At 41.7% G+C, this 24,599-nt stretch overlaps 1 protein-coding gene across 2 annotated transcripts in view; it reads right to left on the minus strand.

Moving 5' to 3' along the window:
* ABCA2 (ATP binding cassette subfamily A member 2) overlaps positions 1-24,599 on the minus strand; it is an 84,370-nt gene that overhangs the window by 50,600 nt on the left and 9,171 nt on the right. For both annotated transcript variants that reach the window (XM_073556030.1, XM_073556031.1), the window contains exon 2: positions 3,284-3,377. In XM_073556030.1, the coding sequence (XP_073412131.1) occupies positions 3,284-3,377 (94 nt within the window). The remainder of the gene's footprint in view (positions 1-3,283; positions 3,378-24,599) is intronic.

A 24,599-nucleotide genomic window follows, 5' to 3' on the forward strand; every position in this document is an offset into this window, starting at 1 on the left:
AATGTAAACAATGCAAGTTGCATGGCTTGCATTATAGGCTGGCACATTGGGTGTTTCTCACAATCAGGCGAAATGTGTGGCATCCAAGTCTGGCTGTAATATTGAGAACACATAAGCCATGTTAACATGAAAGCGAAAGGCCTTAAACTAAGATAGCTTCTATGACACGAAGGTAATCCCAGAAATTACGCTGGACAACTTACAGACTGCGGCATGCGATGTGGAGTCAGACAGTGATGTGGAGGAACGGAAATAAAAATAACGGCATGGAAAAGGGGGAAAAAAGGCAAATAAATAAAGATTCGGCAATGTAAGAATTCAAAATAAAATAATAATAATATCACAGACTTCAAGCTAATATGCGGTACATTCAATAATGGACCCCAAGTGCCAATCTGTGGTCCTAATAGCGCTCTTGGTGAGATGGTACCACATTTTTCCACCATCCATCAGTGAATCAGTACAATCATTCCAAAAATGTTTGCAGCCAATTATACATTTCTTTTTCGGCGCCAATTTCAAGACCTTTAAATGCTGCAAGTGAAGGAAGACATAGTGGCGAGTTTGCATCAGTCTGTACCTTTTTTTTTCTCATTTATTTTTTGTAAAGCTAAATTGGGCAGTGCACATTTCAGTCTAGTCCTGGATTCCAGGTAGTAGCATCCACGGACACATTGCACATTGTAACAAAAGCTGTGCAAGGAGGACAAGAAAGGCTTTTCAGCCTCTAAATATCAAACATCTGTCCCTTCATTTTCACTGGAGAAGAGGAGACAAAATTGTGTCTCCATTGCCTGCCTAATGCTGCGTTCACACCTTGCACCTGCAGTGCAAATTATTATTTTTTATTTATTTTTGCCCCAACTATGGCAACGTGTTGCGGCATATTCTTTCAGTGATACAGCAAAAAGGAAAAAAAAAAAAAAGTTATGCGCCTGGAATTTGCGAACCCTTCCTATTTGTAGGTTTACACCTTGCGTAGTTGGTGCAGAATTTCTAAGCAGATCTGCCTGCCAAAATTTGCAGAGTCATATTGTACCAAACTAAGCCTATAAGATACTGACAAATGTCATCTATGCACGGATGACATTTTCCACGTGGAACTGAGCTGTGGTGTATGTCATTTCTTCACGTGGATTCAGTGCAGACTTCACCTTTTGCAATGGAAAGGGTGAAATCTGCACCAAATCTAGAGAAAATTGAGCACCAAAATCTGAATTTTGCATGCAGAATGAATTTCCTGCAAACAAGCTGTGAAAACTCTGCACCAAATATGCACTGTGTAGACTTACCCTAAATATATCAATAAAGGTGTGGCCTTATAAACATTGTCAGAAACCATATCAAGAACTTCTGAAGCCGGATGTAGAACGAGCATTTACTGTATCGAGTAAACTACAGAACTAATACACCCAGCAGGTTTGGAGAAATTGCTTTAAGACCTTTAGACTGGGAAGGTTCACCCGCTATCCTTTAGAGGAATTTCTGACCCTGTATTTGATCATCTACATTGACACTGCAGGAATGCCGCCGATGTAGCAGTGCTGCGTGATGTCTCAATGAGGTCCTGTTGCCTCTAGTGGAGCTATGTAATTACTGTACACAGTGATAAAAAAAGCACACTGCATTAAAAAAATTTAAAAAAAATAAAAAAATAGGGTATATTTACAAGGCATTTTTATTCAGTTTTTGGCTAGGATTACACGCTAAAGTTCACATTAAAAAACTGCTTCAAATCTGCATGCAAAAATCTTCCCATTCGTATGAGTGGTACCTTGTGGGCCTGGCATTAACCTTTTCGTTCCACTATTGAGCCCTGTAGTAGAACAATCCATAAAATAAAAGTGTTCACTGAGAGATGGCGAAACATACGTGTTCCATAGTTTACAGATTTTCTTTTTTTAGAATTTTAATAACCCAATAAAATACCTTTAAAAAAAATCAGATGTGTGGAATTCATAGCACAAAACAACATTCATTTTCATGCAATGGTGAAATGATATCACAAAAAAATGTTTTTCTCTCCCTCAAAAAAATCTAAAATAAAATCAATTTTTAACTAATGTTTGATGAAGGACAAGGGGTCTTGTTCAATAATAAAAAAAAAGGATGCCATTTTATGTGTAAGAGCGATGTGATAAATAGTAGACGGGGGGACAGATATGTGGCCCCTTCACTATTAATGATAGTACTGAAATATCACTCTACCAGGTGAAGGTCGGAATTTCCAATCTTAGCTGTCAATACAAATTAATATATACCGCATATCTCCATTATATAATTAATGTTGAGAACCACAGCCACACAATATCGACGAACTGATGGAGGAAAGGAATCAATAACCTTCTAATCCTTTCCAATAAAAAATAAATAAATACTACCTTGCCTGATGACAATCAGGGGAAAATGTAAAAAAAAAACCACTTTGGGAGCCAATCTTGTATTGAAAAAAGTAAACAAAAATAAAATAAACATGCTCTGTGTGTTCCTAGGAATGTAGAAAAACAATGAATCTACCATTTATCAGAGCAAATCTGATATTCATATAGAAATTAAGAAATTGTGGGAAGACTACTATAATTTGTGGAGGCGTTTTCTACTATCCAGTGGTGTTCGGGCGTTTTTGACAGCTAGATTTGTGTAAACGACCCACAAAAAAAAAAATTGCAGTACAAGTTTACACTGCTATGTCCGGACCGGCCGCGTGTCTCCCGAGTCCAGACAGAGCAGTCCGTACTTGTCCTGTGAATATTGGAAGTGTGAACCCGGCCTAAGTCAAGGAATCGTTCTGGAATAAATCGGCCATGGCTCCCTCCTTTAGGATTGGAAACCATGTCGATAGCTAGAACACAACCTACAAATATACTGAACAGGTATCAAAGAATACAAAATGGCTGCCACTTTACACCCAAGGCTACCTACCGTAATTCTATTCATTTTTAACATCTCTTATTTTTGGGTTCAATTGTGAATTTATCAAATATATCAATGCTACGTTAAATGTTTTGATCTAATCAATATATAAACAAAAGACGGTTCTAATAGACGGTCATTATAATAGACAGCGGCTTTATTATACCCGTCATTGTGGCACAGCCTGGTGTATACAGGTCAGAGATGCCAGGCTGAGTGCCAATCATTGATTAACGAAACAAAGGCAGATAAGCGGTTTGACATCGTTGCTTCGTCTGTGAGCTGTGACCTGAATTTGCTTCTTCGTGCCCGCCATTAAGATCAGACTCCCGCATGTTCTGTTTAACCCCCCCGTGGTCACACGCCTTACCTTCCTTCACGCGGATCGTGGGCTTTTTCTGGCGTAGTCCAAGCAAAATGAAGAACAGAACCAGAGGGATGAAGATTTCGAAAGCCAGGACCCACTGCCAGGGAGACACAGAGCAGTATACATGAGAATGGCGACTAATACAGTTTCTGCTAGCCCGGCATCCACAGCAGAGATCAAGACAGCTATAGAAAAGTATATGAAACTTACTGACCAGTTAATACAAATCTTTTGCATAGCTCGCAATATAGTGTTGATACAGCACGTGCAATCTGACACGGACTGCAATTTTTTTTGTGGTGAAGTCAGTAGGGGCCGCCTGAAAATTTTCCATTTTGTGGCACACATCAATAGGACATCTACCATTTCTCAGCACTTAAAAGAGTGGCAACTGCCAGGCATGTATTTATCAAAATAGCTGCAGCCACACAATGGTGCAACTTACTGACTGACGAATGAAATTCTCTGCTTTTCTCCACCGCAAGAAAAAGACCACACAAAATTAATTGAGGCTTTTTCAAATCCATCATAATATTTAAAAAGGCTCACATTATACAAGGCACAGAAATCACATAGTAGGCTTCAGACACAGATAGGCCTTGTTTCCCATAGCAACCAATAAGAACTTAGCTTACATCTTCAAAACTGCTCCGGAGACATGAAGCAAGGGCTCTGATTGGTGGATGTGAATGAAGAGAGGAAGAACAAAATATTGGTCAAGCTTTCTCATCTATAATGATTTGCTGCAAATGAGCAGTTAGTGCTGGATGTAGGAGGCCATTTTACACAATCTGCGACACGATTTTATTTCCCTTCCAAAGTACAAAAGCAAACAAGCATCAGAGCAATAAATACAATATTTCTATTTTCAACTAAGGCTTACAGCCCTATAAAGAGGCCATGACGTAGGGCGTATACTGTACAGAGTTCTTAGGAGGCCATAAAGCTTTATTGTGCTACCACTTCATGACTGTCAATGGTAATGTTTGCAATCCTGTCATTTAATGCTTTATGCTGCTGTCAGACTGGTAACTCTCTCACATTACCACTATCCTCAGCTACATAAACAGGTCACTGAAGAGCAATAACTCTCCTGAAAAACTCTGTGCTGCTGGGGACACTGTCTGTGAACCTCTACAAGATTAGCACACACTCCTCTCCTGAAATACTCTGTGCTGCTCTTGACTCTATTGTACCTGTGGACACATCACCTCCACTTCTCTCCATTTCCTAGTCATAACCAGTCAGCTCCAATCCCTTAGTAAACATAATAAAATCCTTTCACCTGTCTTTATTTACCTCCAGGATAACCAACTAAAACAGTAAAAAAAAAATATATATATATAATCCGCATGCCTCCTAAGAGGTCACAAATGATTTGAACAAACTCAAAAGGTATACTTCTCCCGGAAAAAAGAAAAAAATTCCTCAGGTCGCCATCTTGGATAAAATCTCCTACATAGATAACAATTGCTTGGCCAAAAAAACCCAGATGAACTCACAAAAGGGTCTGACCTAGCGATATCCAGACATGTGCCCCAATTCATTAGGTTTTGTCTTTCTTTGTGTGCTGGCAGTTTTTGCCATTTCTGTTTTTTTTCCCTTTTTCAATTTTGGCATTCACTGTATGAGATAAATATTATTATATTCTATTAATTTGAGTGGTCATGCACTCAGCAATACCAAATAAGTTTTTTTTTTTCAGATCTTATGTTTTGGGAAAGAAGAGAGCTTATGTTTTGGGAAAGAAGAGAGGGGGGTAGGGGTATGTAGACTTGTGCATTTTTTCCTGTTTCCATGCTTGTTCAATATACTGCAATGCTTTAACATTGTCATTACTGTCAGCGCCATCTGAGCTGTTAAACTGCAGTGATCAGCGTTAGCTCAGTCTGCATTCACACCTTCGTGTTTTGGGGGGCGCACGTGGGCAGGTCTCCGAACCGGAACTCAACTACTTCATAGGCATATAAGACACTGCTTAGTTAAGAGTCAAGAGATCCACAACCAGTCCGAGCACAGGTCTAAAAACAAGGATGTGTAAATCTGGCCTTAGACGCTGCTCCTGAGCCCACTCCGCACATACAGTGGACGTACACATATGTGGTATAGGTCACAACTTGAAACCTGTAAGAAATACTATAGGAGAGAGAAGAGCTAATAGGGTCTTATCCAACGTATAGGAAATAGTGCACAATCAGATTACACTCACCTGATATATCTTTACACTAGCTCATGGAAACTCATCAGAATTGACAGCTGCTGCACTCCACTGGTCAAACCGGTGACCAAGTCTTAGTATTAAACAGGAGAAGTTTGTGGATAATACCTGCGCTGCTGTATAAATCCAGTCCACACAATTTTGGGATGAAAATGATGGTTTATTAACTCAATGCGTTTTGAAGTCCAAAGACGTCTTCCCGGAGATGCTATAGCTTTTCCTGAAGAAGTCTTTGGACTTCGAAACGCGTTGAGTTAATAAACGATCATCTTCATCCCAGAATTGTGTGGACCAGATTTATACAGCAGCGCAGGTATTATCCACAAACTTCTGTTTAATACTACAACTTGAAACCTGGGCATAGGGCCCCCCTCAGGGGTTCACTCTGAGCTGGTGCCGGCCTTCGTGGTTTTAAATGTACTTTTATTTTTGCAAAAACATACAGCTCTTATTGCACTTTTTGATTCAAAAGGAAAAAAAAAATAAAAAAATAATAATAATAAATTATATATATATATATATATATATATGTATACACACACACATACATACATACATACATATATATATATATATATATATATATATATATATATATATATATATATATACACACTCACTGGCCACTTTATTAGGTACACCATGCTAGTAACGGGTTGGACCCCCTTTTGCCTTCAGAACTGCCTCAATTCTTCGTGGCAGAGATTCAACAAGGTGCTGGAAGCATTCCTCAGAGATTTTGGACCATATTGACATGATGGCATCACACAGTTGGCGCAGATTTGTCGGCTGCACATCCCTGATGCGAATCTCCCGTTCCACCACATCCCAAAGATGCTCTATTGGATTGAGATCTGGTGACTGAGGAGGCCATTTGAGTACAGTGAACTCATTGTCATGTTCAAGAAACCAATCTGAGATGAATCGAGCTTTATGACATGGCGCATTATCCTGCTGAAAGTAGCCATCAGATGCCTGTTCTTAGCTGAGAGGAGTGGTACCCAGTGTGGTCTTCTGCTGCTGTAGCCCATCTGCCTCAAAGTTCGACGCACTGTGCGTTCAGAGATGCTCTTCTGCCTACCTTGGTTGTAACGGGTGGCAATTTGAGTCACTGTTGCCTTTCTATCAGCTCGAACCAGTCTGCCCATTCTCCTCTGACCTCTGGCATCAACAAGGCATTTCCGGCCACAGAACTGCCGCTCACTGGATTTTTTTTCTTTTTCGGACCATTCTCTGTAAACCCTAGAGATGGTTGTGCGTGAAAATCCCAGTAGATCAGCAGTTTCTGAAATACTCAGACCAGCCCTTCTGGCACCAACAATCATGCCACGTTCAAAGGCACTCAAATCACCTTTCTTCCCCATACTGATGCTCGGTTTGAACTGCAGGAGATTGTCTTGACCATGTCTACATGCCTAAATGCACTGAGTTGCCGCCATGTGATTGGCTGATTAGAAATTAAGTCTTAACACACAGTTGGACAGGTGTACCTAATAAAGTGGCCAGTGAGTGTATGTATATATATATATATATACATACATACATACATACACGTAAAATGTATATGAATGTAAGATATAAATATAAAATAAGTTTAAAAAAATTGAATGCACAGACAAAACTAATCTGAACACAAAAAAAGGCTTAAAAAATAATTAATTTATGTGTAATGCATGCCAGAGTCAACCAGAGAAGGATCAATGTCCTGCTCCCAGCGTACTCTGAGATGCAGGGCTGATCAACAGCTCTGGGGTCTATGTGCACCATGTGGCGGGCATGCTAAGCTGGTAAACAGAGCAGATGTTAGGAGTCATGAAGACTGTACTGAGGCTGCGGAATGATCACAGATCTTTCCACCCACAGACAGTGTGTGACGTGGGAAGCCAGGTCTTGCCATCTCTTCCCTTAGGCTACCAGAGACAAGCCGCATTGATAAACCCTCATCGGGGCACATAGGAATCTATGACCCATTTACACTACTGTATATGATGGAATGGAGGGGAGCTGAGAAGACAAGACCCTCAGAATCAGACCCAGGGTCCAAAAAAACATTAATATATCTCTGAAATACATATAAATATGCTAGTTTTCCTTTTTAATCTTTATATCTGTTCCTGGGAAAACTGGGTGACAAACAATATGACCGCCAAAACTTGAGTTTTCATGCAGATGACTCATGCTGCACGGCCTGGATGGACAGCTGTCAATTACTGCCACCCCGCTGCTCATATAATGAGACGTATCACATTCCACCTTGGCTTTGCCCAGCTCCAGCGAGCGTGCCACGTCTAGACTGCGTGCCCTTCTTAGAACAAGGGGACAATTATAAGAGGCCGCCTGTGATAAACATCCAGGCACCGACACTGGAGACTTTTATCCGGGAAAGAAAAGGGATTTCTATAAACTCCAGTTAGCACCAAGCACCATTATAAGAGCCGAGAAAGGAGGCGGGAGTCACGTGTTACTGTCTGAGCTTGCGTTTCAGTGTAACAGGACATGCGAGTCCATGAACTCCTGTATCTATAGAACTTTCCAATACCCCTTGGTCCTAAGTCATCATTTGAGTTGGTTTTTAAAAATGTAGTTAAAGTGATTCTTTTATCTTTCATTTTTTTGCCCTTGTGGATTTTGAACATAAGTAAATCAAAGTAGAGCATGATGTTGGATTTTTTTTTTTTTTAATATATATTTTTCATGGGTCCATTTGTACCAATAACATAGCCACAGTATACAAAAAGAAAAAAAAACACCAGATGCTTGGTAAATGTAGTGTATTTGTGCCAGCAAAATTAGAAAGAAAAAAAAAAAAAATGCAATTTTTGTTCTTTACAAAATCAATTGACTAAGCATGACCTCATTAAAAAAAGAGATAAAAAGGCACAAGACAAAAAGTGAATTAGGAAAAGAAAAAAAAAAATTATCCCCTTTGTGTCTGAACTACTCCCCATTTCCAAAATGCTTTTACTAATAGAAAAACAGAATCAGAACTTGAAGTTCCTTGGCTGCAAATGAAAATCATCAGCAAGGTCCCCAACTATCACCGATCTTCAAAAGTAATAAATCAACTTATATTAGCCAAAGGGATCGTCCCTAGGTGTCAGGTCCCGGATGCAACTTCACCCCCTATATTTACTCTCCTGATGGGAAACATTTTTGTCTATATACAGAAGTGAGTGGGTCCCTGAAATAACTCCTGGGGTCACTACATGTGTATTTAATGGCTATATTGCTCTCTCTTATGTTAGCTTTACCAAATGCACATGTACTTTTAGGACTTTTGGCAGAGCTACATTCTTAGCACTGGGGGTAATATTAAACACTTTGGATACTTTATTCTTTAATTTTACCAACTTTGACTTGCATACACCCATTTTAAAGCCACATCCAGGTATACCCACCTAGTGTCTGTAGAGTGGCAGTGGTTTTCTCATGTTTACATGTTTTTTTTATTGTTTTTATATAGTCATTAAATAAAATTTAACTTTTTAACCCCTTCACCCCCAAGGGTGGTTTGCACGTTCATGACCGGGCCAATTTTTACAATTCTGACCACTGTACCTTTATGAGGTCATAACTCTGGAACGCTTCCATGGATCCCGGTGATTCTGACATTATTTTCTCGTGACATATTGTACTTCATGTTAGTGGTAAAATTTCAAATAACTTGGGTTTATTTGTGAGAAAAACGGAAATTTGGCGAAAATTTTGAAAATTTCGCAATTTTCCAACTTTGAATTTTTATGCCCTTAAATCACAGAGATACAGCAGACAAAAAACTTGATAACTAACATTTCCCACATGTTTACTTTACATCAGCACAATTTTGGAACCAACATTTTTTTTTTGTTAGGAAGTTATAAGGGTTAAAAGTTGACCAGCGATTTCTCATTTTTACAACACCATTTTATTTTTAGGACCACATCACATTTGAGGTCACTTTGAGGGGTCTATATGATAGAAAATACCCAAAAGTGACACCATTCTAAAAACTGCACCCCTTAAGGTGCTCAAAACCACATTCAAGAAGTTTATTAACCCTTTAGGTGCGTCACAGGAATTTTTTTGAATATTTAAAAAAAAAAAAATGAACATCTAACTTTTTTTCACAAAAAAAATACCCTTGGTAAAATAAAAAAAATTGAACCTGAAGTAACAGGAGAAATTGGACTGCAAAAGTTATTGTGCAATTTGTCCTGAGTACGCTGATACATTATATGTGGGGGGGGAGGGAACGACTGTTTCGGCGCATGGCAGAGCTCAGAATGGAAGGAGCGCCGTTTGACTTTTTCAATGCAAAATTGGCTGTAATTCAGATCGGACGCCATGTCACGTTTGGAGAGTCCCTGATGTACCTAAACAGTGGAAACCCCCTACAAGTGACCCCATTTTGGAAACTAGACCCCCCAAGGAACTTATCTAGATATGTGGTGAGAACTTTGAACCCACAAGGGCTTTACAGAAGTTTATAACGTACAGCCTTACAATTAAAAAAATCTTATTTTTCCACAAAAATGATCTTTTCACCCTCAATTCTTATTTTTCCAAGGGTAACAGGACCCTAAAAGTTATTGTGCAATTTGTCCTGAGTACGCTGATACCCCACATGTGGGGGTAAACCACTATTTGGGCGCATGGCAGAGCTCGGAAGGGAAGCAGCGCCATTTGACGTTTTTGGCTGGAATTGAGATCGGACACCATGTCGCGATTGGAAAACCCCTGATGTACCTAAACAGTGGAAACCCCCGACAAATGACACCATTTTGTAAACTAGACCCCCCAAGGAACTTATCTAGATGTGTGGTGAGCACTTTTAACCCCCCAGTGCTTCACAGAAGTTTATAATGCCCAGGCGTGAAAATAAAAAATTCTTATTTTTTCCACAAACATGATATTTTAGTCACCATTTTTTTAATTTCCCAAGGGTACCAGGAGAAATTGGACCCCAAAAGTTGTTGTCCAATTTGTCCTGAGTATGCTGATACCCCATATGTGGGAGAAAACTACTGTATGGGCACACGTCGGGGCTCGGAAGGGAAGTAGTGATGTTTTGGAATGCAGACTTTGATGGAATGGTCTGCGGGTGTCATGTTGCCTTTGGAGATCCCCTAATGTACCTAAACAGTGGAAACCCCCACAAATGCCCCCTTTTGGAAATGAGACCCCCTAAGGAACTTATCTATATGTGTGGTGAGCACTTTGAACCCCCAAGGGCTTCACAGAAGTTTATAATGCCCGGGCATGAAAATAAAAAAATCGTATTTTTTCCACAAACATGATCAATTAGTCCCCAATTTTTTTATTTTCCCAAGGGTAACAGGAGAAATTGGACCCCAAAAGTTGTTGTGCAATTTGTCATGAGTACGCTGACACCCCATATGTGGGAGAAAACTACTGTATGGACACACGTCGGGGCTCGGAAGGGAAGCAGTGACATTTTGGAATGCAGACTTTGATGGAATGGTCTGCGGGTGTCATGTGCGTTTGGAGAGCCCCTGATGTACCTAAACTATTGAAACTCCCCACAAGTGACCCCATTTTCGACACTAGGCCCCCCACGGAACTTATCTAGATGTGTGGTGAGCACTTTGAACCCCCAAGTGCTTCACAGAAGTTTATAACGCTCGTGCGTGAAAATAAAATCATTTTTTTTCCACAAAAATGATATTTTTGCCCCCAATTTTTTATTTTCCTAAGGGTAACAGGAGAAATTGGACCCCAAAAATTGTTTTGCAATTTGTCCTGAGTAGGCTGATACCCTACATGTGGGGGTAAAACACTGTTTGGGCGCATGGCAGAGCTTGGAAGGGGAGGAGCACCATTTGACTTTTTCAACTCAGAATTGGCTGGAATTGAGATCAGACGCCATGTTGCATTTGGAGACCCCCTGATGTGCCCAAACAGCGGAAACCCCCAATTCTAACTCCAACCCGAACCCCAATACACCCCTAACCCTAATCTCAGCCCTAACCCTAACGGAAAAATGAAAATAAATACATTTTTTTTATTTTATTATTTTTCCCTAACTAAGGGGGTGATAACAGGGGGTTTGATTTACTATTTATGGCGGTTTTTATGTTTGGCGGCTGTCACACGCTAAAAGACGCTTTTTATTGTAAAAATAGTTTTTGCATCACCACATATTGAGAGCTCTAATTTTTCCATATTTTGACCCGAGTCATGTGAGGTCTTATTTTTTGCGGGACGAGTTGACGTTTTTATTGGTACCATTTTCGGGCACGTGACATTTTTTGATCGCTTTTTATTCCGATTTTTGGGACGCAGAATGAACAAAAACCAGCGTTTCATGAATTTCTTTTGGGGGGGTGCGTTTACACCATTCCGCGTGCGATAAAATTGATAAAGCGGTTTTATTCGTCAGGTCAGTACGCTTACAGAGATACCTTATTTAGGTCGTTTTTTTATGTTTTGTCGGTTTTATGCAATGAAAACTTTAATATAAAAAATAATTATTTTTGCATCGCTTTATTCTGCGAGCTATAACTTTTTTATTTTTTTGCGGATGATGCTGTGTGGCGGCTTGTTTTTTGCGGGACAAGATGACGTTTTCAGCGGTACCATGGATATTTATATGCGTCTTTTTGATCGCGCGTTATTACACTTTTTGTTTGGCGGTATGATAATAAATCATTTTTTGCTTCGTTTTTTATTTTTATTTTTTAAGGGGTTCACTAAAGGGGTTAACTAATGGGACAGTTTTATAGGGCGGGTCGTTATGGACGCGGCGATACCTAATATGTGCACTTTTATTGTTTTGTTTTTTTATTTCTAAAAAATGGATTTATTTGGGGGAATATTTTTTTTTTTTCCTAATTTATTTGGCGATTTTTTTAAATTTATTTTAACACTTATTTTATTTTTTTTTTACTTTATTAAATAGTCCCAGGTGGGACATCACTGTCCTGTGACAGATCGCTGATCTGTCACATCACAGATCACTGTGACAGATCAGCGATCTGTCACAGGCAGTGCAGAAGGCTTCCTCATGCCTGCGCTTTGCAGGCACTGAGGAAGCCAGCTTCCTGCAGGCCCCCGTCGCCATCTTGGATTCGGGGGCCTGCAGGAAAGGATCCCCCCGGCAGCAGCGCTGCACATTGCGCTGCCGTGGGGGGCTCAGGGAAGCACGGAGGGAGCCCCCTCCCTGCCGATGCTTCCCTTTAACCCCCGGTACACCGCGATCATGTTTGATCGCGGTGTGCAAGGGGTTAACGTGTCGGGGGCGGTCCGTGACCGCCCGACACATTATCACAGCTGACACCCGGCACAATCAGCTGACACCCGGCCGCGATCAGCGGCGCTCACCACGTGGGCGCCGCTGATCGCGGTAGACGTACTATCACGTCCATGGGCATAGGGGCCCGTGTCCCATGGACGGGATAGTACGTCTCATGTCAGGAAGGGGTTAATATTCTGTTCTTATGTAAAGCTTTGTTCTTTGGGGTGTTTACATGACTTTTTAACTTGCTGGCCACATATATAAAGGATAAATATTAGATGGTGTATACAGAATGTGAAAATTACCTAACGAAAAAATAAAGAGGTCCAGTTTCCCTGAAGGCTTCAATTTAAATGAAAATTAAAATGACATGGTATCAATGACTGCAGCAACACGTTTCAAACACCTGGGTGTCCTTTGTCAGAGCCAATCTGATACACCTTTCTTGCACTGATTTATTGGAATAAACTAGCAGGACAGGAGAGAGATGTGTGCAGCTGTTGTGTTTAACCAAATTGTAACACTCTCTAAATAATCCAGTCAAAATAAGAAAAAAGAAATCCTTTACCCTGAACAAATTCCAAGAAAGCGTTTTATTGGTTTTTTTGGTAGTATTACATGTAGGGAAAAACATACTAAAAGTTTACCAAGATAGCGTTACCACAAAGGGTCCAAATGTGACGTCAAAGAATATGGCCGCCAAAGCTGTAAAATGTTAAATGTGACTCGCCTTTCAGTGTCTATCATATTTCTTTTACAATTACTACTATTACTATATTTATTGTTTAACGATTTATTTATCTTCTTTTACAGAGCTGAGAATGATGGAAAGTCAAGAAACTTGCCCCTTATGCAGCCATGAAGTAGAAGATGACGGAGAAAGAGTGGTGATTGGTGCGAAAGGAGCTGAAGGGATCAATAAAGCCAGTATTGAGAAGGGCGTTAGCACTGTGGTAGCACAAGAGATGTCGTATGAACTACATAAACAAGAAGCAAAATAGACTTGCATAAGAAAGCTACTTCCGTTCGTCGTTCACCTGCCAAGAGAGGTACACAGGTGTCTACTGGATCCTATGATAGCACGATGCAGGGTTTGTTCTGTGGAAATGAAGTGGTGAAGACAAGATCTAGTAGTGATTTCGATGACTATAGCTTTGTTAAAACGGATGGATTTGTAAGGTCCATCTTGTCACATTGCAAACAGCGTAATGATGACTGGGCAATCACCATTCAAGGGAGAATCGCGTACTTTGGGAAGGACTTACATGCTGCAGACTGTCTGTATCATCGTTCATGTGACATTAACTTTCGGACAAATTACGGAATTCCTATGCGTCGTGGTGGATCTACTACAAAGAATCCGCGGAAGGTAGGGAGGCCGATGAACATGGACCAAGAGCAAGCGTTCTTGAGAATGTGTGCATTTCTCGAGGACAACGATGAAGAGCAGCTGACTGTCACAGATCTTGCAAAGAAAATGACGGAGTATCTTGTAGAAGGAGACAGTGCTGCCTATAGTAGTAAATGGCTGAGGTATAGGCTGGAGGAGAGGTATGGCGATTCGCTATTCATAGGGTTGCCTAACATTGTAACGTTCCGTGAAAAGACCAGAATAATCCTGAGGGACTATTTCCGTAGTCAGGAAACGAATGAAGAAGCCCAGAAGAGAGCCATCATAGAGACTGCGGCCAAACGAATCAAGAGCGATATCAAGTCTAAGATCCCATCTTCAACCGATGAATATCCGAAGGCTTCTTCGCTTGAATGTCAGTCTGCCTTAGATTATCTCCCCGAGTTTGCTTTGCTTGCTTGAAACCCTCTTCGTTGGAAAGGACATTCACAGGAAGGTCGCAAGCATTGGACAATCAGTTGTTCAGGCTGTACCTCCCAGGGCTGTAGTAGCTCCATTGCAACTTGGGTTAGCAATCCAGCTCCATCATCATTTCAGGTCTCGATTTCTTGTAGACAGTCTCTCAGCCATGGGATATTGTTCATCATATTTGGAAGTTCAGCGATTCGAGGAAAACGCTGCCGCTTCTGTTGGCCAGGATGTACTCGGTGGTTGTACCATAGACAGACTGGATATGGCACTGCTGTTGGCTGCGGACAACGTTGATCATAATATCATCACATTAGATGGGAAGGGGACTTTCCACGGCATGGGGATGGTAGCTACTGTGACTCCAGGAAGGAAGGTCAGTCGCACTGTTCTCAGACGGAAGACTGCGGACTTGGAGATAGTTGAACAAAGCAGAGTTGATGTAAGGGAATACCGCTTCGCAAAACACACTCGCCGAAACATAAAATTCAAGCCCTTGCCATTTCTCGACGCCATTGACCATCGTGTTGATGTATTGTGGGAGATGTCTTTACGCTTCAAACAGCCTGCACCAAGCTGGAATGGAATGATGCACATGCTACATAAAGACTGTGATCATCCGGGGTCGTCTTTGGTAATCTTCCTGCCCATCGTTGACATGTATTCCGGAGACAAGTCAAGCATCTTCTCTACTCTTGAGCATCTGTGCAACCTTGCTGATAAACACCGATCCGCTGCAGTTGTTACATTCGATCAGCCACTCTACTGAAAAGCGTCAGAAATCAAACACGAGGTGCCTGAAGACAGCCCGGTTTGAGATGTTGTCCTGATGCTCGGGAGCTTCCACACATTGATGAATCTTATGGGTGCCATAGGAACGTTGATGGATGGGAGTGGAATCAAAGAGATCTTGGGAACAATTTACGGTGACAATGCTGTGCAACACATCGTGACTGGAAAGGCAGTTCAGCGTGCAGTTCGTGGCCATCTCCTCCTTGATCAGTGTCTTACCCAGCTAGTTGCAGACAAAGTACTTTGCGACCATCCCGGTTTTGCAGACCTGTTGCAAGAACTTGAGCAGTTGTATGCTCGGACACTGACAGGGGAGAGTGACTTGAATTTGGTCATCACTTCTACCTGCCTTAGTGAAATTGTCCACCTCTTGTCCACCAAAAGAAACGGATTATGCGCTCACTCTCGCACCAGTAAACTATGGCTGAATTACCAACAGATGGTTGGAATTGCAAGGGAGCTTTTCGAGGCCGATCGTACAGGATCCTGGCTGATGCACCTTCATGCTGTAGCCGAATGTTTGCCCATTCTTGCAGCTGCTGGGCATGGGAACTATGTGAAGGCCGCCTACCTTTACCTCCAGTCTATGACCATTCTGGAAGATGATATGCCATCAGTCTTCCATAGATTTATGAATGGCTTGCATGTTGTAAGGCGGACTGATCAGTACTGGGCAGGCCTGGGTTGCGACCTAGTCATCGAGCAAGCTCTGATGCGCTCCCTAAAAACTGCAGGAGGACTCACCAGAGGAAGTGGAATGTCCGATCAGAGGGCCTTGTGGACTCTGTCTGTGCCAGAGTCCTCTTCCTACAGTGATGTAATGCAGGGTTTCACTCGCCAGAGCTTTGTCACCAGTGAACAACACAAGGAGGCAAGAACGTCAAGGATGAGAAGAGATCGTGAAGACCTGGAGAAAATTGCAGATAAACTCAAGACCTTTACACCTTTCTCTGATGAAGTGTCTCTTCGCAACATTATCACCGGTGTCAATGCAAATAAGGATGTGAATGTCTATAACCTGTTCAGCATTGGCAGAGAAATAATGGCAACAATGGAGGGTCAAACACTGTTTTCAGTTAAGTACAAGCGGTCAATGAAAGCCAAGACCCTGGCATCCAGTGAGGCTATTGACGTTTCTAAGGACAAAACAATAGACCCCGCTCTTTTGTTCCAAAGGTTTCTTGTGGTGTCTCAAACTGCTGATCTTTCCCTTGATGAGGTGATGGCCTATGAACTTTCACCATACCCACCATCCCTCTTTGAGGCAAAACATCTCATACGCAAACCAAACAAAGCACAACTGATGGCTGCTATAAAAGAGCAGAGTTCCGATGACGCAGTACTCAAGGATGTACCAGAAGTGGAACATTATGTTCTTGACGGAGGTTCTCTTCTCCATCGACTGAAGTGGTCAGAAGGAAAGACATATTGTTCAATCGCTGAAGACTATGCATCTTTCACACTAAAGCACTATGGTAAGGCTACGATAGTATTTGATGATTACATTGGAGGACCAAACACTAAGGACATTACCCATCAGCGACGGCGCAAAAAACAAACAAGTAACAAAGTGAACATTGCCGAAGGAACGAAATTTGTCGGGAAAAAGGACGACTTCCTTTCGAATGTGGAGAACAAACAGTCTCTTATCAATCTCGTTTCACAGCGCATGAATGACAGAGGTTGCCACGTAATACAATCAGAGGGGGATGCAGTTGTGGAGGTTGTTAAGGCAGCAGTGTCAATGCCATCCAACAAAAGTACTAGTCTCACTGGCGAAGATACAGATCTTTTGGTGTTGTTACTTCATCACGCGTCAACCTGCGATGGCAACAAGCTTTATTTCTACTCGGCTAAAGGGAGTCCTGCAACAGTATACGACATTAAGGTTATGAAGAAGTTCCTGGGAAACCATGTCTGCAGCAGTCTTCTGCTCCTTCATGCATTCACGGGTTGCAATACCACTTCTGCGGTTTTTGGAATCGGAAAAAAACTCGGTCTACACAAGGTTTTGAAGGGAGACTCGGTCTTAAATAGCTGTGCTAAAATCTTTTCCACACCTAACAAAAACAGAGCTGAGATTGAAGACGCTGGGTGTAAAGCGATGGTGGCATTGTTCGGGGGCAAACCTGGAGACAATCTGTCGGCAATGAGGTATTCTACTCTCTGCAAAAAAGTTGGTTCAGCCAAAATCTTTGATACACCTGAACGACTGCCACCGACCTCCTCTGCAACGAAGTATCATGCCCTTCGGAGTTACCTCCAAGTGATGCTTTGGATGGACAATGGTGAGGCCATGGACACTACTGAATGGTGATGGGAATGGCAGAAGAACAGTCTAGTTCCAGTGATGATGGATACTTCACCCGTGCCAGAAACACTTCTGAAAATAATTCACTGCAATTGTTCTCATGGTTGTAGTACACTTCGGTGCACTTGCAAAAGACACGGACTTACCTGTTCACGGGTATGCGGACCATGTCAAGAAGGACATTGTGACAATATGAGTGAGGAAGCAGTGTCTGATGATGAAAATAGTGACTATTGACCTGACACGCTTATTCAGTGATGAAATAGGTGTATTAATTCTATAATTTCTAGAAATGTACATATGTCATGACATCACTGATGATGTCATGACCTCGCCTGTCCATGTACTTAGTATAAAACTGTGTATAAAAATTGTTATATGAAAATATATAGTATACAAAATGCAAACTCTTCTGTAACCTAAAGCTACAGCTTTGAAATAGGGAAATATTCGTTATTTTTAGTGCGATGGCTGTCATCGTCTTATGACGTCATAGTTAGGACCTTTGTGGTGATCAATTTTTGGAAAACTTTTAATATGTTGTTCCCCACATATAAGGCTAGTTTCACATTAGTGCTTTTGAGCGCAGCGACGGTCCGCGCACGGCCGCCGCTAAGCCCCGCCCCCTGCCCGGTAGCTCCGCCTACCGGTGCATGACGCTGCATGCGTCCCCTATCTTTATCACTGGGGGCGCAGGCCGTGCGCAGTATGCGTTTGGCGGCGCATGCATCCTCTTCACGGTGCGCCGAGCGCAACCAAACTGCAGCAGGTTGCGTTTGGCGCTGGTCGGCGCACCGTGAAAAGGACGCATGCGCCGCCAAACGCATATTGTGCACGGCCTGCGCCCCCAGTGATAAAGATAGGGGACGCAGGACGCATGCAGCGTCATGCGCCGGTAGGCAGAGCTACCGGCGGCGGCGGGGCTTAGCGGCGGCCGTGCCTGCGCTCAAAAGCGCTATTGTGAAACTAGCCTAATAGTAATAAAAAAAAATAAAAAATCATAAAACGCTTTCTGGGAATTTGTTCCGGGTCAAACCGTATTTTGACTGGACTAAAACAGAACTAGGTCAGAAATGGATTTAGGAGACTAGTACAATTGAGCACTTAGAAAAGTTACAAAGTTTCATACAGAGTCATAAACCAGAAAAGAGGCATGTAAAGAGGAGGGATCACCAATAAGGTATAACAAAATACAAGATTATAAACTTTTTATTAATCATCCAAAACAAACAACATGTAGTGCAATTATAAAAACAGTTAAAACCGCACAATCGCGTTCATTTAATACAATAACCCCTGCACAAACCCTTCATGATGCTATTATTTGCAAATATGCTAACAAAGCACCTGGTATGAGTATATAAAACCCTATCAACAGGTAATGAAAAACATACACTCCACCTTCCACCTTATATAATAATGGATGCAAACTACCTAGTTAGTCTAACAAATTGTTAGGACAAAAAAACTGCTCAAAATAGCACAAAAAACCCATAGCAAATAAACAATGTGTATGCACAAATGAGAACATAGGGGTTGATAGGGTAAAAGGCTGCTAATGCAGTGTAAACAGGCCAAAAAACAAGGGTCCCAATTGCCAATGGCCCCCTCTATACAACCTGTTAAGAGCAAAATAATGCTGGCAGGTAAAGCCCTAATCCAGTAACCAGTGGAGGTAAGAGTGAGAAGTGGTGAGGCAGGGGCAGAGGAAACGCCCGACGCGTTACGCCAGAGCAACTGGCTTCATCAGGAGCCATTGGCAATTGGGACCCTTGTTTTTTGGCCTGTTTACACTGCATTAGCAGCCTTTTACCCTATCAACCCCTATGTTCTCATTTGTGCATACACATTGTTTATTTGCTAGGGGTTTTTTGTGCTATTTTGAGCAGTTTTTTTGTCCTAACAATTTGTTAGACTAACTAGGTAGTTTGCATCCATTATTATATAAGGTGGAAGGTGGAGTGTATGTTTTTCATTACCTGTTGATAGGGTTTTATATACTCATACCAGGTGCTTTGTTAGCATATTTGCAAATAATAGCATCATGAAGGGTTTGTGCAGGGATTATTGTGTTAAATGAACGCGATTGTGCGGTTTTAACTGTTTTTATAATTGCACTACATGTTGTTTGTTTTGGATGATTAATAAAAAGTTTATAATCTTGTATTTTGTTATACCTTATTGGTGATCCCTCCTCTTTACATGCCTCTTTTCTGGTTTATGATATTGGTCTTAAGCATGTAATTGGTGATCCCTTAGTGGTGCCCTCCATAATTTTTGAGGTTGTAAAAGTTTCATACAGAGTTTACAATTAATAAAAGGAGTTTCCTTTTAAATCTTAACACAATATTCTCAACAGTGTGCCAAGAAGTGCAATACTAGAACAGAGATTTGTCCCACATACTATGAAGGAGACCTTTGTTGAGCCCCCCCATCCCTCTCTCCCTTGCCCTTATCTATGGAGCCCCCCAATCTATTCACTAGTGTGTAGGAGGTGCGAATAACTAGGACCTTGTGCCTCCATGTAACCTCAATACTGGCTTTGTATTTCATTTCAGTGCCCTAAAAGTGCCAAATTTAAAAAAAAAAATCCATATTTAAATTTAATTTAAATCCAGATTTAAAGGGTAACTCTACTCTGAATGAGTCATTTCCACATTTCCTTCTAACGTCTTCTATACTGCAGTAACAAGTAATCCGTCAGTGACAAGCAGATCGGTTTTATAATGGAGAATCGCCCAGAGCTAAATGTAAACCTCTGCTGCATACAAATGATGAGAACAGGTACAAGAGATGTTTAAAGGAACCGGTCCCCGCTGCCGAAGCCCTCTAGAATAGGGGATCTACATTTTTCCCAATCAAAGTGCTAAAATCACACTCAAGAAAAAGCATTCACATGGTCAAAATAAGTAAGCCACGCCCCTGTGACCCCATCAGAAGAGTCATCAGCTATATGAAAATGTGATTAACAGAGGCCATTTCATCCAACATATGGATCCACATTAAGGGTCTTTACTTTAGACTACAAGGGTGCCCAACAATAATAAGCTACTCTCAAGTCTTTTATAGCCGGGATCACGAATTTCGTGACAGCCTGCATATACACGTACATTACGTTAATTAGAAACATCGCCATCCCTTCATTATACGCCCACTGCTGGGAACATTGGATTTCAATGAAGCGGCCAATAAATCAGGAGGGTTTGCGCGTCTGCAGAGTCTCCTGCTCTCTCATCATTCACCGCTCTCCAATTGAAGCTTAATCAATTGAGTGTGCAAAGACTGCTCAGGCCTCTGATCGGTGGTGTCACGCAAACCCTTTACCATTAATGAGATTCTATTATCGCAGGAACATACAGATATATGCAAGCACGGGTTTATAGAAATGGAGCAACAAGCAAAGTAGGGCCATCCCATGTAAGGCTGTGTGCACACGTTGCGGATTCTGCTGCCGATCCGCAGCGGATTTGGCCCTGCGGTTTTAAATCCGCAGAATGTCAATTCTGTGCGCGGATTCCGCTGCGGTTTGGCACCTGCTCCTTGACAGGTGTCAAACTGCATGGGAAAACCGCAGGCTAATCCGCAGATAAACCCCAGGTCTTTTGACCTGCGGATTTATACAAATCCGTGTGGAAAATTCCACAGCAGAATCTGCAATGTGTGCACAGCCTAATACCACCACCATATAGTCAGGAAACTGATCTACCCAACCCACAGTCTACTATGATACAGTGCCAGGACAATACAGATCTATACAGCCCACATACTACCACCTTACAGTGGCAAAATAATACCATCACACAGTACTATGATAATACTGGTATATACAGGCTACATACCATCACATTATAGTGACTAAAAGATACTGCTACATTATACCACCATACAATGCTAGTATAATACTGACACATGTGGCAGCAACTTTTTGGCGCTATTTGATAATAGTATGTGGGCTGTATAATACCACCATACAGTGTAAGGATAATACTAGTAAATACATTCTATCACTATATAGTGTCAAAAGGATTCTGTTACAATATTCCACCATACAGTGCTAGGATAATATTGGTATATACAGCCTAAATACTATCATATAGTTCCAAGACAATATTGCTATAAAACTACCACATAATAGCACAAGGATAATACTGTTATACAGTATACAGCCTACATACTAACATAGTGACAAGATAATACTGCTACATTCTGTCATATTGTGCTGAAACATGGAGCCAAGATAATACTGATATACAAATCCCTCATGATACCAAATAGTTCAAGGATATTAATGACATGCAGAGGCCAAACATCAACATATACTGCCAACATAATATTGCCATATACAAACCCCTTAATACCACAATATAGTGTCAAAAACCTACTACCATATATAGCCCACACAGTATCACTATATAATGCCAACACTATATTTCCAAGATAATACGGCTATATACAGCCTAATAGAGTCCACGTCAGTAATTCAATGCCACCAGACCACAACCCTACGAACCTCCTCCGATCTTACACCACATCCCCAGCTCCTCTTCTGATTAGTCAGCCTTGGGGTAACGCATGCATGAGATTGCGACAGGGCCAATAATCAGAAGAGGGGCCAGTGACAGTTGACAGGTAGGAGGAGGTCTATAGGGCTCTGGTCCGGCAATCATGGACGATGGCTCAGAAGTGGTGATGAGCGAACATGCTCGGATAGGCGTTATATGAGCATGCTCGGGTGATAACCAAGTGCCTTTAGTGTGCGGGGACTAGGACATATTATTCGAGCTCAGCACGCCGAAGACACTTGGCTACTACACGAGCATGCTCTAACACCACCTTATCCCAGCACATTCACTCATCACTAATCAGGAGCCTTCCAATCTTTTAATATACTCTGCAGCTCATATTATACTATGATATAGCGTCATGATTATTATTTATTCAGCCCACATAATACTGCCATATAGTGCTAATACTGCCTTACACAGCCCACACACACAATACCACCATATAGTGTCAAGATTGTACTTCTTTCATCAGCCTACATAATACTGCCATATAGAGCCAATAAAATGCAGCTATACTACAATATATTACAACTCTGTGACTAATCTTCGCTACAGTCCTGGATGGCACCGACTTTCATGCAGACTTTTTGGGGCTGTATTGATGCATACTAGCTGGAACTCAGCTTTCTTAAAGTCCAGAAGGGAAAATAAATCTGTAGAAATTCCCAGCAATCCAGGAAAGACGGGTAGCAATCCCTCTAGGAATTATGATGTTAGCCATATTGGTTGTCACCACCCAGCTTTGCCAGGACAAGATATAAATGAAAAATGCAAAAGTGCAGCATTCCAGCCATCCCCTGCATGAAACAACAGGCATTGCTCTATAGACTGGAGGCATTCGGTTATTACAGGTCCTATCCCTGGGGGTGACATCCTGGAGGAGCAGGAGCAGCTGCTATAAAAACAAGCCCCGCATCTCCGGGGGCTTCTTACACAGCAAGCAAGCCATTAATATTTCATACCCTGACATCAGTACCTGCAAAACATCTTGGGCCTGGATATTGCTGCCCAGCGTTATTTGGCTGCTCTGTCTTGGTTATGTAGGAGTTTAAAGAGATCTACTTTATAAGGCCACGTTCACATGTTCAGTATTTGGTCAGTATTTTACATCAGTAAGCCAAAAGCAGGAGAGGAAAAGTATAATAGAAACTCATCCCCACTTCTGGATTATCACCCACTCCTGGTTTAGGCCTACAGATACTGAGGTAACATACTGACCAGACACTGAACGTGTGAACGTGGCCTTATGAGGTTAATCTACCATTCAGGAGTCTGGGAAAGTTGGCCGACAACCCCACTATGACCTACATTAGTTGCTGACATGGTATTTAGCCACATTATAGTGATGGACATATTACAAGTAAAACTTTTCTTACTTGCAATACCACTTATTACCACTGGGTTTTTCCACAGGCCCAATGCAATAGCGCCTCCATCATAAAACCTTGGTTGTGACAAATCAATATTTATATGCTATACCTTTTCAATGGAGTGTCATGTTCCAGAAATGGTAGACGTATCGTTTTACTTAGCACGACTAATTCTACAGCATATGCCATGTAGGAAACTTGGATGGTAGTGCCCTTTAAATAATTTCTTATAACAAATAGGTCAGTAGTGTTGCATCTTCTGTCCAGAGACAGGATTATGCCATTATTAGTGTCATAGTCCTCAGTACTTTAGCACATTGCGGATGTGATATTAACCGAACTACGCGCTGAAGGAAACAACAAAAGGCATATGATAAATTGTGTAATACCCTAATGAATGCAGGGTCATCCGAGCGCCAGCTAACCAAGCTCAGGGACCCTACAGATCACCATGATCATCTGATCGGCGCTAGAATTTCCCGCAATAAACCCTGAGTGAATAATAAGAATCAAAATGTAGAAATACACTGTGCACAGCGTTGCAGAGTATTTAAGTGCTGCACTTGGTTTTTAAAACTATGGGGAAGTGCCCAAGATCAGGAATAGCTGTGGTTTTGACGCTGCATAATTATGCAGATTCAAAACCACAGCGGCCAGATGTTCCAACATAGCGGATAGGATTTCTAGAAATCACATGCCCACTGTAGGTGCGCCTTCCTGATTGCGGGCACGGACCTAACACACAGTCGGTGGCAGTCATGGCTAAAATACAGCAGCAGAAAACATTTCTCTCCAGTCTGGAGTCCAAACTTTCCACTTGATGGTCTAGGCTGGATACAATTGTAGCAAACCCTCAGAATTACAAGTGCAGCTTTGAATGTGAATGGAGAAGAGCAAATCACCAAATCATGCATATTCTACTGAAATTCTTAGCAGGGTAACAAGATACGTGGGATTTTCACATACAAGGCCATGTTCACACATCCAGTACAATATTTTATTTACATCAG

This window comes from Dendrobates tinctorius, unplaced genomic scaffold (genome assembly GCF_039654945.1).
Source record: "Dendrobates tinctorius isolate UK_male_01 unplaced genomic scaffold, ASM3965494v1 ptg000231l, whole genome shotgun sequence".
Classification (NCBI taxonomy): Eukaryota; Metazoa; Chordata; class Amphibia; order Anura; family Dendrobatidae; genus Dendrobates; species Dendrobates tinctorius.